Below are 13,356 nucleotides of genomic sequence, written 5' to 3' on the forward strand. Positions count from 1 at the left end.
GTAAAAGTATGAGTGAAAGAGAGCTGAAACAGAGTTGAGATCAGTAGAATAAAATGCTGTTACAATCACTGGCAAAATGCCAAATGTTGACGCCGGTCAGCCAGACCAATAATCAGTTGACCCCTACTTTGCAGTAATGTCCACTCTGACTCAAGGATGATCTGAATACATTTGGAAGTACAAAGTCAAAAACACCCCCAGCCCTTTTTCTTGACCCACAATTAACTCTCACTGTGCAGCAGTGGTACAGTGGCATATATCTGCCTGGCAGTAGTTTTAGTTAGAATATAATTTAAAAGGCAGAAATTAAAAACAGCGATGGCAGTAATTTAGGTATGTGTATGAAGGATGCATTAGCAAAGAAACGAAACAAGTTGGCTTCACAGGTGTTTCCAGTTATGTTGTCTGATTAAACCTCTTCTAATGACTGTGTGGGGGTGTATCCATTGTGCTTGATTGACACCTCCCTGTTGCTCCAGTCTTGGCTGGAACAGACTCACTCTTCTATTAGCTTAAGGCCGGCCACACTTTACAGGATTTTAAGCCCGATTTGGGGCAAGATTTGCCTTCCCTGACGATCGTGGGGGCATATACAGACTGGCGTCTCATCGCAGATGATTATCTGTCTGGGTAGTCTGCATGTGTGTGGTGTCAACACGATTAATTTACTGCTCAAAATTGCGTCGTAGCCTCCTAAACCCTAAATCATAAATATCAAACATGTCTGATATTTACAATTCTAGGTCGTAGTGCTGCTGACGGAGTACCCACAACAACCAATGAGAGCGAGCAGACTGGGTAGCAAATCACCGCTCACAACCACGAACACAACGGTACATTAATTCCAGCCAGGATTTCGTCCTGAGTGTTTCCCTTGTTTCATGATTGTTGCTGCACCTGTAACACATGCCAGGACACTCTGTTGTGGAGAAACAACAAGACGGTATCGACAGACATCCGTGTTTTTTTCTGAAGTCACATGATCATGCAAGGTCATAGGCAGGTTGGCAGGTGTGTGGTCTCCAGTGATATGACAATCTGGCTGAGTCGTCTAGTGTGTCCGTTCAGAGAATTAAAGATGAAAAATTTTTGGAAATTTTCCTGAAGTCTCTCTCCCACGGTTTTAAAATTGTTTCAGATTAAAAAGTTGTGTGGCCGGCTTAAGCGCTTCGTGTCAGCATGTTCAGGGTGCCCCTAGCTTCAGTCTAACCAGACATCTAATCAACCTGAGTATTAAGTCATCTGGGAAGCAGCTACTCAGCTGAAAAGTGCATCACTAGTTAGGCCTGGGCAATGTGGCCTAAAAATCATATCACGGTATTTTTCTTGCCTTTGACAGTAACGGTATTATATCACGGTATTACAAAATTAAAAAGTGATAATGCTTTTAAACCCAAATTCAAGTGTTATTAACCCCCTTCTTCCCTTAAAACAAGCCTTTGATGGCATACTGAATTTATGTCTAAGCATAGGAACACAGAAAAAATGTTTTCTTGTGTGTCTCTGAGGTTTACTTCTGTCTAACTGCACTCCAAGTTTCAAATGTCATCTCTATCCTGATGAGGTATGTTAAGCTGCTAAATTAGACCTTTAAACGGTTGTTTAAACCGTTGTAAGATGAAGAGCTTCAGTGCTGGGCTCTCGACAAACTGAGACCAGCCAAAGCAGCACTTAGCTTGTCTTAAATGACTTGAGCATGTTTCCTGGTGAAGGCCTTCACAATAAAAGCATACCTGCAAAATAACAGCCACGGACCTTTATTGTGAAGAGCTTGATGGATGTAGTGTGTTTAGCATTGCGTTATCTTAGCTTTGTCAGCCATACTGGAGAGTTTTTGTTTACAGCAGCTTTTCTGACCTTGTTTAACATCGCAGCCTGGATCTTTGACTCACTGTGGACTTAGATAAGAAAGTTAAAAGTTAAATTAGACCTTTAAATGGTTGTTTAAACCGTTGTAAGATGAAGAGCTTCAGTGCTGGGCTCTCGACAAACTGAGACCAGCCAAAGCAGCACTCAGCTTGTCTTAAAGCCCTAGGCAGGCTGACAGAGATGGCACAGTTTGTTGCGGTACAGCGGTCACACTTTGAGAGGAAAGAACGTGTGTTAGCCTGCTAACCGTGCTTAGTTTTAACGCAAGAGTGGGTAATACTGGAGCTAAATGTGCTATTGACTAGACAGCCTGAACTGTCCGTCACAAATCACTCTCTCCGCCAGCTGTGGGAGCGCATATGCCTCGCGCGTGCATGACAACACAACGTAGGCATTTAAACTGGTGATGACAGTGTTGCAGATATCCATTCCGTGGCAAAAATTTTACCGGTGACGGTATTAATACCGGTTTACCGCCCACCTCTATCACTAGTTTGTAATTAATATTCAGCTGTGTGATCCATGTTGCTTTTTTCTTTTATAGTTAAATATATGGTGTTTTAAGTGGATGACTAAAGAATGTTGTGGACAGGATTTTTTATAGATGAAATGATGCTCATTTATTAAAATATGGTAATTGTTTTAGTTGCTATATAATGATTTCAATACTTTACCATATCATATGTATCTGAGCAACATTGTGTATGTGTTTTATACACAGAGAGCATTAAGACTAAGCCTAATTTTTTTCTGAAAATGAGACAGCATTTTAGCACTTGTGTCTTTATTAGTCAGGAGATTCAGCTGATGTTTTCATCTGTTTACTTCACTGCGGTTTCTGTGGAGAAATTCTTTCTACTGTAACACTCAGTCAACTGCTAGATCAGTGTGCAGGCCTGGTTTCTGAGGTGAGTGTTTACACTTCATCACTACTTCTAAATGCAGGCATTAGCCATCAGTGGTAGACACTGGCTCGGGCTCAGCATGCCACAGACTCACAATGAGCTCACTGTCGTGAGACTGAGATCAGCCCGCCCCCCTCCATCCCTCCCATCCCCTTGTCCTCTCTCCTCACTGGGAGAAATGCCACATGCAGAGCTGCTGTGTTTATGTCAAAGCCTCAAGACATCCTCAAATCCTTTACTGTCAGCAGTGTTTAAGACTACTCATTTACCACTGCTATGTGACAGATACTTTTCTATATGACTAAGTATTTGTAAACCCTCCGAAAATAATTTGCATAAATACTATTATATTAATATTTTATAATGTGTCATTCTTTGCACCATCAAGCTCTGGATAATGTATTTAAATGATATTCAGATTTTGAGCTTTTAATTTGATAAATGTGATTAAATTTACTTGAGGAATCTACACTGCCTTCCTGACACAATAGAGTCATGTGAAGCTGGCAAGAACATCTTTAATCATGCGAAACCCACAAAACAGCTCTTATGATCTTCAAGATGTTGCAGAAATAACAGCCACTGTTTGAACAGTTGTTGCAGAAATACACAGTCCTCTGCCAGTAATCAGCACCTTACAGTCTGGAGTTGTTAAGGTTGCAGCAGCCCTGGCAAATTGTTGAATAGAAGTGTTCATGGCCAACAGTGATTGGATATCTTTCCACTGTGTCTGCAGACATACTGATAAAGGAGAGCTGAGCTTTCTGAATGGCATTGTGTTTGTGTCAGACTCAGATAGGGATGTGAATGTAAAGAGGGATGAGGAAGAGGTGGGGCTTTGATGGGGGATCGTGTTTGCATGTGGGTGCTGTCATGCACAGAGCAGAAGTTGACGTGATAGCTCTTGGAATCCTGAAGGAGAAGATTTTGTATGTGTGTGTGTGAGTGCACGTGCACTTGCAAGCATGAGTGTGAGGCCAATTCCCTTGTTATAGTACTGAACTGCAGGAAGTTTCTGGTCAAGCCATGAAACCCAGGTCGTCCCAGATGAGCCATCCAGCTGCGTCCTCAATCAGATAACCTTCCATCATATTAGCCAGCAGTCAGCACATTAGTCTAGGAATCCTTCACCTCTGGCAGAATGTTTCTTCCTTCACATTTAGTCCACATGACTTAAATTCTATGGGAGAGAACTGTAACCGATGTTTTGGCGATTCTCTGTGTATCACAGCTAGCTACCTAGGGAACACCCAGGGTCAAAGGTCAACTTGAGTTGCGTGAGATTAAAGACACCATGCCAGTACAGTCCCACAGTGATGTGTCTTTGAGTAAGGCACTTAACCCCAGTTTACTCCCACTTGTTTCGTCGGTGGTATGTAAATGGGTGTAGATGGGTTTGAATGGGATGAGCTAATACTAATGACAAATTCTCCATAGCAAACTCTGCGATCAATGTGTGAGTGTAGAGTGATTAGTGTGAAAGCATCTGATTGGGTAGGTGTGACCTGCAGTGTAAAAGTGCTTAGAGTAGTCAGATGACTAGAAATGTGCTACATAAACTAAAGTCTATTTACCTTTTACTTTGGTGGTCAAATTAGGCATGTGGTCAAAGCAGTTGTATATGTGGCACCAATACAACTTCCCTCCTGGCAACATTTACCGTGTGCAGTGAGTTCCATGATTTGCCCTGTCAAGTTACCAATATGTAATAGCAGACTACAGAACCTCCGGTACGTTTCGAAGAGAAAATGACTTTGCAACACAAAATTTACTATTTCATACTCACTTAGATGAGCAGTGTTAGTCAGAGGTCCAGCCATACCTTATTGAAACACTGTCTGCATCTTTGAGTGTTTGACTTTAAAGAGGATGGCATGTCCACTACCACAAAGTTTTCATCCACTCCTGCCATGACTGTTTTCTTTACCTGCTGCTCTCAGGTCAGCTGAAGAGAGTTTATGACTTTGAATAAGCAGAGTTAAAGGCAGGCAGCACCCCCTACTGTTCAAACAGTGTATCGTGACACAAATTGTTCTGTATCAATTTAAATCCCCCTTTATTTGTATCAGTTTTAGCAGATTCTGAATATATCTTTACATCCCTATCCAATTTAGATCATTTCATCTTTACGACACTACTAATTAAGTCAAAATGTCATCAGCATGACTTAGAACACTGGTTCCTGTCACATTTTTGCTTTCAATACATTAAAATTAAATGGTAGTTAATTAATATTGATTTAACTCTTTAAACAAAGTACATAAACCTAGTCATTAATTTTAGGAACCTCCAGAGGCTCCTTACCTGTTGGCTGGTGTTGCAGCCTATAGGAGAGTGTCAGCAGGGTGCCAGCAAACTAACCCTACAAAACTGAACAAGGGCTGTCAAAGATTTGACTCAATGCATTCTGCAGAAATGCTCTGCTCTTCCTCATGGTTATATGATCATCTCCCTCTCCCTCTTTCTCTCTCTCACTCTCTCATTTCCTTTAAAACAGACTTATTTGTGTGCTGCTCTATTAGATCACTTCAGCAGGATTTCATTGCCCATCATTCTGACATTAAGTGGGTTGCACCCACTGATTGAGGAACACAGAGATTATATGCTATCAGTGTGCTTCATTTTCCGCCTGTTGTAACACTTTACATCAAAACACAATTCTTTTGTAAGCTCTTGCTGCCTTGCAGCTGTTTGCTTGTTGTTTTGTTACACAGCTATATATATAATTCACAGTTTTGATATAATGTCTTCTTTCCCAAAGCCATTAAAAAAAGTTGGCGGTCTTTAATGCTTGTCAATCATCACTTGTAGTTCCCTCAATTTGTAGAGTCTGCAGTACAGAATAGAGCTGCTAGATCGTGACAAATAGCATTACCACATTATCACAGTTACTGAACACAGTAACACAGAGCAAAAAGCATGTAACAAATTCCGTATTGTTTCAGTTCCAACTCCTCAAATACTACATGGTTTTACTGTGTCTGTGTATTAATGGCCATTGTCAACTTTTTGAAATGCCATAATAGTTAAAGGATGGGAAAACCAAAATGAAAAATATGGCATTTTCTCTGCAAAGGAAAAAATAAAACCACATTTAGCCTGTGATGTGTTTTTCATGTTCTATTTTTATGACCCAGTCATAAAATAGACATTACAAAAAAGAAATAGTTATTCACTTTTGGTATCAGTTTAATTGAATTATTATACAAGAAATCTTTTTTAATTTTCTACATCCCATTCTTTACTGAATATAGACAGATAAAAAAATACAGAGATTAACTCTCAGTCATTATAATTGCTGGGATTATTTTAGATGCGAAGACAACTGGATAATCAACTTTTTTCCTTTGACCTTTTTCTTATTAAAACAAAAAAGAAAAAATACTTCATTTCTTATTTTGTTTCATAATAATAATGAGCAAACACCTCATTTTTGGATTTTGTTTTGTATGAATGAAAAACTATTGGCCATTAAATATGCAGACCCTTATGACTTATTACGGTTGTTTCATACTGTGTAATCATGCATTTGTCTGGAATATCAGTAAACTATATAAAGGTACCATCATGCCAAAACATGAAGTGCTGCATGACAGCAGCAGCGAAAATATGATGATGATCAATAAGTGATCAATCTCCCTTTGCTCTCCCATTACATATCCAGGTCAAGTCTGTCACTTGTGCATATCTACAGGTGATCAGACAGAGAGGAAAAGGAAAAGGAAGAGAGACAAGCGCTATTATGTCCCTCTTTTTACTGTGTAATTAGTTAAGACAATAACAAACTATGAATCCAGACTATCTCTACAAAATGCCTCGTATCAATGAACGTTGATGAAGGCAGAAGCGTGCCGAACAAACAGGGCTGCAGGCTAGGCTAACAGCGGCCCCACACAAACCTGCCATACTGAGCATCATTCTTGTGAGTGCCCACTCCCTCGCCAGCGGGATGGACAATGTGGAGCAGCGGATATCTAACCACCGCTTGGAGTTCTGTGTTTGCTGCTTACAGAGGAGACTGCCAAATTAAATTTTGTTGAGTTTTTACTATGCAATGACAATAATCTATCTATCTATCTATCTATCTGTCTATCTATCTATCTATCTATCTATCTATCTATGTGAAACTATACTTCAGAATTGGATTTAACAACAGGGATTCTTTCTCTTTTAGCTCAGAAACACAGTGTCTAAGATCTGCTGTTAGTGATAATATGTTTCAACTGTTTTCTCAAAATTGTATTTCAATTTTATTCTTGAAATTTGCCCTTTTTTTCTCAACAGTTTGACTGTAATCTCAAAATTGAATTTCAACATTAGTTTTGAAATTTTGACTTTATTCTTGACATTTTGACTTTAATCTAGTCATTTCTACTTTAATCTCAAAATACTCCTTTTTTTTTCCTCCACCCGTGGCCCTAATCCTCTTCCATAGTTTACATGAGCGCATATCACACTTTCCTTTTTTTGCTAAATAAATCAATCATACAGTTCTCACAGATAGAGACATGTTGAATGTCAGGGCCTGTGAAGAGAATCTGGTAACTTTTATCTAATCTTCAGACTTCTTGTTACTCAGACAGACATGTGACTGAACAGGTGGCCCTGGTCCTGAGGGGGACATTGACGGGAAAACAAATGACTTTTTTCCCATGACATCAGCATCACTGTTACTTCCCCCTTAGGGGCTGCGAAATGACTCCGATTTTTCTCCCTCCCAGCTCACAAGACCCTCTTAACTGGAATACTCTGGAAGGAAATGAGGACACAGTCAACATTATTTTTTTAATCTCATGACCACAGTGCTAATTGCCTTCAGCATAGCATGCATTAACATTTTTAAACCAAAAAGGAAATGTATCACAATTTCTGCTGTTTTTCTGGGTGGTTGATATTTTTAGTTAAACATTCAATTCTACTTGTCTCGCTTGTGATTTTAGAAAGCTTTTTTTTTTCTTTTTACAAAAAGAAATCAGTAGATTGCAATTTAAATAGATATTGTTTGAGCTAAAGTAACTTCATTCAAGTCTAGCCTTGGAGCACAGAGACTTTCTGCCCATGTTTGTCCATGGGGGAAATTTAGATTGAATGACTCTTTTCTCTAAAAGAGCTGCATATTGGCATCATTGGCCTAACTGTAATTAATGAGAGTGGATTCAGAGTGAATCTGAGAGGGTGCTGTGCTTTCACAATCACTGGCTGTAGAAATGAACATACTATTACCTTAATTCAGATTTTGTTTAAAATGTAAAAATAAAGACTTGAAATGCAAGAGAATCATCATTGCATTGACAGAACTGTAGAAGAAGTTCCTGCACTGTAAAACTGAATAGGGAACATAGAACTGCACAAGCAGTGTTTCCCCTACCATTCTATTAGGGGGGCGCCCCCCCTAAACTCTGGGGTATTTTTTGGAGTGTAACATGAGTAAGGCTTCAACACGAGTTGATGAAGTTGATAATAACTGATAATTAAATGTGTTAGCAACAAATTTCTTTGTCACTTACTCATGCCGAAATTTTTTTGCGTCTCCCATGGTGATGTGGAGCTGTTTACGTCATGCAGACAGCTGATAAACTTAACCTTCACTTATTTTTCGATAGTTTTATGACTGTCAGAAATTAGGAGAGACGAGACGTGTGTGCTGCAGGCACAGGATGAGAGGAGCAACTGTGTGTGTCAGAGAATAAGGGCCGACATGACAACAAGCTTTGATTAACAAGCTAATGATGGTTTTGGCAAGCACTGAGTAACACATGTCTGTAAGGGGGGTCATAATATCAACAACCTTTGAATGCTAAGGCTTTACTCTATAAAGACGGATGAAAAGCTGTCAGATGGTCTGTCTCTCCTCTGTGCTAAAATGTTAGCCAGAGGTAGTAGTCGCAAAGTAGTTCCTTACTTTAGGCCTGAGTTAAATTCTCCATTCAAAGTATATCAGTACTGTCAGCAGTAGGGATGCTCAGTCATGACAAAAATCATTGTCATGATTATTTTGCATTTAGCATGATTACTCAGTCAGATTAATGGAAAATCAAAACATTGATCTACACTGATGCTTCAAGCTAGGCTTTTATTTTGAATTTCCCCTGCATGCCTGTTGACAGCATTCTCTAAAAGCTAGTTGCATGCTAGCTAACTAGTGCCTGTGGCTTAAAGTTTTGCAGTTTAGGGAAAGAGATATTCTCTCCTCTCTCGACTGTGTGGACATATTTCAGACAGACAATACGGCAGGACGGGTCTCTTCCCTTAGTTTGCCGACAACAACTACATCTTTACCAAACACAACTGCTGTATGAGATGGTTCATGGATAAAAAACACTCAACTCACTCTGGCTCAGGTAGGGCAAGTGCTGTCTACAGCAGACTCCAAACAAACAGAGTAGGAAAAGTCCGCTGCTGCATGTCTCCTTTTATACACTGGTTTTGTTTTGCTGTCTCACGTTCAGTTTATCATGTAAATATAAGCTGTCCAAACTTAACATGGTTCAGGCAGGACAGCTGTTCTCTTTATACTGAAATCATATTGTGGCAGATTTTGTGATAATTGGAAAATATATTCCAAAATATCGATATCGTATCATATCGGAATGAAACTGGTGATTTACACCCCTTCAACTTGTACTGATGTGGGCAGAACTTCAACTTCTAACTCAACTGTAGAACATGGCTGGTTTGACTGATAGGTGGGAGCAGTGTAGGTTTTTGCTGGGAGGCTAAAGGCCCACCTCCACTCCACTTTTTTGCCTGTTGCTAGATTGATTTAACATGAGGTCAACAGTATTTTGAACAAGTAAACCACCACCAATTGGCTTCAAAATGCCTCATTAGAAACCAGTGGGTTACAACACTAAGACTATGGCTGAGTTTTTTAAAGTATTAGCACAATGAAACTGACATTCAGTCCCTTTATCGCTCCATTGCAGTCAGCTGACTTCACAGTGATGCTTTTCTGACATTTCGGACATTGCATTCCAGGAAATACCTGTGTTAGATATGCTGTATAGCTCTAGCAAATTGAAAAATGCACCTTGATAAAAGTCATTTTATTTTTCTGATAAAATCCGATCTGTGGCTGTGAAAACATATTTAAACATTTGATGGGAAGCTCATACTCACACACACACACGCACACACACTAAGCTTGCCTCTGAACCTCTAACCCACAATTTGCTGATAAGACCTTAATCTTGGCTCGGTGTTTGGTGATGAAGTTGTCAATCAAATGTGTGATAGCACAGCAGAGAATGGTTCAAATACAGACTGCTGACTTAAGCTCCCTTCTCCCCCTTCTGCTTGTCTCCCACAGATCGAGAGGACCAATCCATTCTTTGCACGTGAGTACAAAGGCTGAGTCCACTACAGCATGAACATTATTTTATGTTTTCAATTATGATTGTCATTTATCAAAGATGTTTGAGCAATAACATTTATAAATACCTTTTTCTCCTTAATTTTTTTCATGATATACCCTCTTCTTCAAATAAACCCATCTACTCTGTGTTGTTATTTTCCATTGTATGTGAGTTAATAAAAGCCAAAGTGACAATTACATATTTTTCCAGTAATTCCACTGTTCAATGTATTCAGTCACAGTGAAAGTGAACCAGCTGCCCCAAGGCTTTGACAGTTGTATTAAACTGGGCATGCCCATGTCACTAACCAGGCTGTTACTACTCAAACAGGAAAGTGGGAAATGTGTGTCAGAAAAATGTGTGACATTTCTGCCTCGCAGCCCTCTGGCGTCGTCTCAGTGACAAGTGCCTACAGGTGACAGGAATGCCTGCAAAAAAAAAAAAAAATGCCAGCGAGGTTATCAAATCCAGCAGCTCATGGTCTTACACTGGTTGATGGGAGATGTGCTCATGTGATTTCGGCCTTCTCTTTTAATTCACAGACTCACAATAACTTGTTTGACACAATTTATAAGTAATTCATTTTAATGTAATACTACTTCAAGCAAAGCTGTCCTGTTTGAGTCAGAGGAGAGCAGGGGGGCAACGATTCCAATTTTCAGGTTATAATGTTGAACTCTAAATGCATCAGTTGCTTACGCTCTGTGATGGTTTGGTGTTGAACTGAGGGATTTGGCAATGCTTGGGGATATTTGGGAAAGGGGAGAACCATAGCCTACTAAAGTTTTCTAATAGCTGCCAATAGCGGTTCAGTCATGATGTAATTTTGTAGGCACACCCCAGAAGTTAGCGTAGCATGGGTTCCCTCTGCAGCGAGCCTGTGGGATTTTTCAGTGGGTTTTTGTATCATTGCTGAAAATAAGATCTGTTTCCAATAAAAGTTTATGAAACTTACATGTTTCGCTCATGAAGGTAATTTTCATAGATTAATGATAGAAGCATCATATTTGGTCCAGAAGTATCATTGATAAAAGTAAAAAGCTAATGTCATGCTATATTGAACTACAACACAGTCGACTGAATTTAACATCATCACTTGAGGATACGAGTGAGCGACAGGCTCAGTAGTCACGCTCAGGGTGATAACATATATTGTCTCGACAAACGCTGTTGTCCTAGTTAGCTGCTCTTTAGCAACCGCCTTTATTAGAATATGAAAAGCTATGAAATTCAAATGGGGGGCACTTTTCAGATGTATTTTGTGTTTGAAAAAAACGTACAAATCTCTTGAGCCTGGGTTCACCACAAACCTTATTTCAGGCATTTAACAGAAAACTCTATCCCAGACTTTCAGGCGAGGGGAGTGCTAAAATGCTTCTGTGTTTTAGGACTCATTCCTGCACCACTATACCAACCATGTATGAGTGAGATTGGTGGATAAACTGATGATTTACTTATTTCAGTTCTTGCAGTTACATTAAGACATACCACAATGACTATTTTCTATTTGAGCTTCAAATAGGTGTGTGACTAAAATGTCATGTGACCTCTCACACCAGGGAAAGGACATCAGGAATGCAAGCAGGGCACAAACAACATGGACATGACACATGGAGTTGACAAGGAGTGCCGTATGAAAATAGGATACTGTGGTTGTACAATAAAAGGCTAATGCTAAATCAGCTAAACAGCTAAAAAAATAGTATAAATAACAATATATCGCAATATATGATAATGCAATACCCTGTGTGTATTGCAAAATGTTTAAAACCGCAGTAATACCAACCCAAGAGAAGAAGAAGTCTTAGTCATGTGACACCATCCCACCCAGTCCACTAAAACTCGAAAACAGAGTTCACTGTGCAACGAGAGCAGCAAAGTTATTTTCTACTTTATATCCAACAGTATAAAATAAATTATTTTGTTGGCAAGAATTACAAGTTGTTTATTTTCTATTTTCTTGATAAACTTGACTTTTTACAAAAAAAAAATCCATTTCAGCTGATGTTTGTTTTGATTTTTAGTTGTTTCAATAAATAACCATAAATTGTTAATCTTTACATGTTCCTTTCAGTTATTCATTTAAAAATTACACAAATATTTTCAGAGTTGGTGGTTGGGGGTGGACTAATTGTTCATTATTCAGAATCAAGGTAAAAGTTCAATTGATCGCAGACTTGGCAGATAGACTACTTTGGGTCATCCTTCCTCAGTACCTGGGATTGCAGTAGTTACAGTGTGTCTTACCACTGTCCTGTAGTGAAAACAAGACCAGCTGAGTGTCTCACAACTCCATAGACTCAAGCAGTACGTCTGTATGCCAGATGCTGAGAGCTAATGATGCTAATGTTTGCTGTTTAGGAACTACCAAGCACTGACATCTGCCCTACATGCCAAAAGATCAAGAAACTACACAGAGGAAAATTTCAGCAGCAGGGTTTGCTGTGCTCAGACTGCCTGCTGTTGAAAGTATGGATGAAATGAAGAACATGGAAAAATAGGGATTTTTGAACATTTTGAATCAATTTAAAATCAAATAAATCAAAACTGTGATCTTTATGTGATTTTTATCCAGCACTTCCTCTGACAGTTTGTGCCTGAAGCTTCTTTGCTCTTTGCAGAAACTTTTTGGTATTAATTACAACACAGTGCTGCCAATGCATTAATGTACTGCAGTAACCGCTTTAAGATATCACAAATTATCCAACTGCTGTGTCCATAAAAGTGCTCTTTATGAAAACACCTGCTGGATTTAATGAGAGCAGAAGGCAGTACAAAATCTGATGGAGCAGTTCCCCGTTAAAACACAAGTTTGTTGTTTATAGTAAGTTGTTATTTATCAAAAGTGGGACACATGCATGGTGGGTTTAATGCATATTTTGTAGGTTTTAATGCTTAAAGACCTGTACCTTTTAGTATCATTGGATGTACAGAAAATTTAAAAAATGCAAGACAGGGGTCCCTCTCGGAGGCTAATGTTGCATGGGAGACCTTAGCATGGCAAAGTTTGTGATCCCCTGTCTTAGACAGTCTCCCTATTTTATGAGATTTGATCTGAAATGGAGGATTTGGGGAATCCTACAACCAGAAGTCTAAGGCCATCAACACAGACACTGACATAATCCCCCCATCATTACCCAGTGTTCACACAAACCAACGAGACTTACGCTTACACAGCACTATCCCCCTTAACTTCCAGCCACATCATACTCACTCAACCTGAAAGC

General features: G+C 39.3%; 1 protein-coding gene across 4 annotated transcripts in view; it reads left to right on the forward strand.

Moving 5' to 3' along the window:
* Positions 1-13,356, forward strand: part of LOC121508069 (myosin-10-like) — an 88,589-nt gene that overhangs the window by 32,185 nt on the left and 43,048 nt on the right. For all 4 annotated transcript variants that reach the window (XM_041784568.1, XM_041784570.1, XM_041784569.1 and 1 more), the window contains exon 4: positions 10,084-10,111. In XM_041784568.1, the coding sequence (XP_041640502.1) occupies positions 10,084-10,111 (28 nt within the window). The remainder of the gene's footprint in view (positions 1-10,083; positions 10,112-13,356) is intronic.

Source organism: Cheilinus undulatus, linkage group 4 (assembly GCF_018320785.1).
Source record: "Cheilinus undulatus linkage group 4, ASM1832078v1, whole genome shotgun sequence".
Taxonomy (NCBI): domain Eukaryota; kingdom Metazoa; phylum Chordata; class Actinopteri; order Labriformes; family Labridae; genus Cheilinus; species Cheilinus undulatus.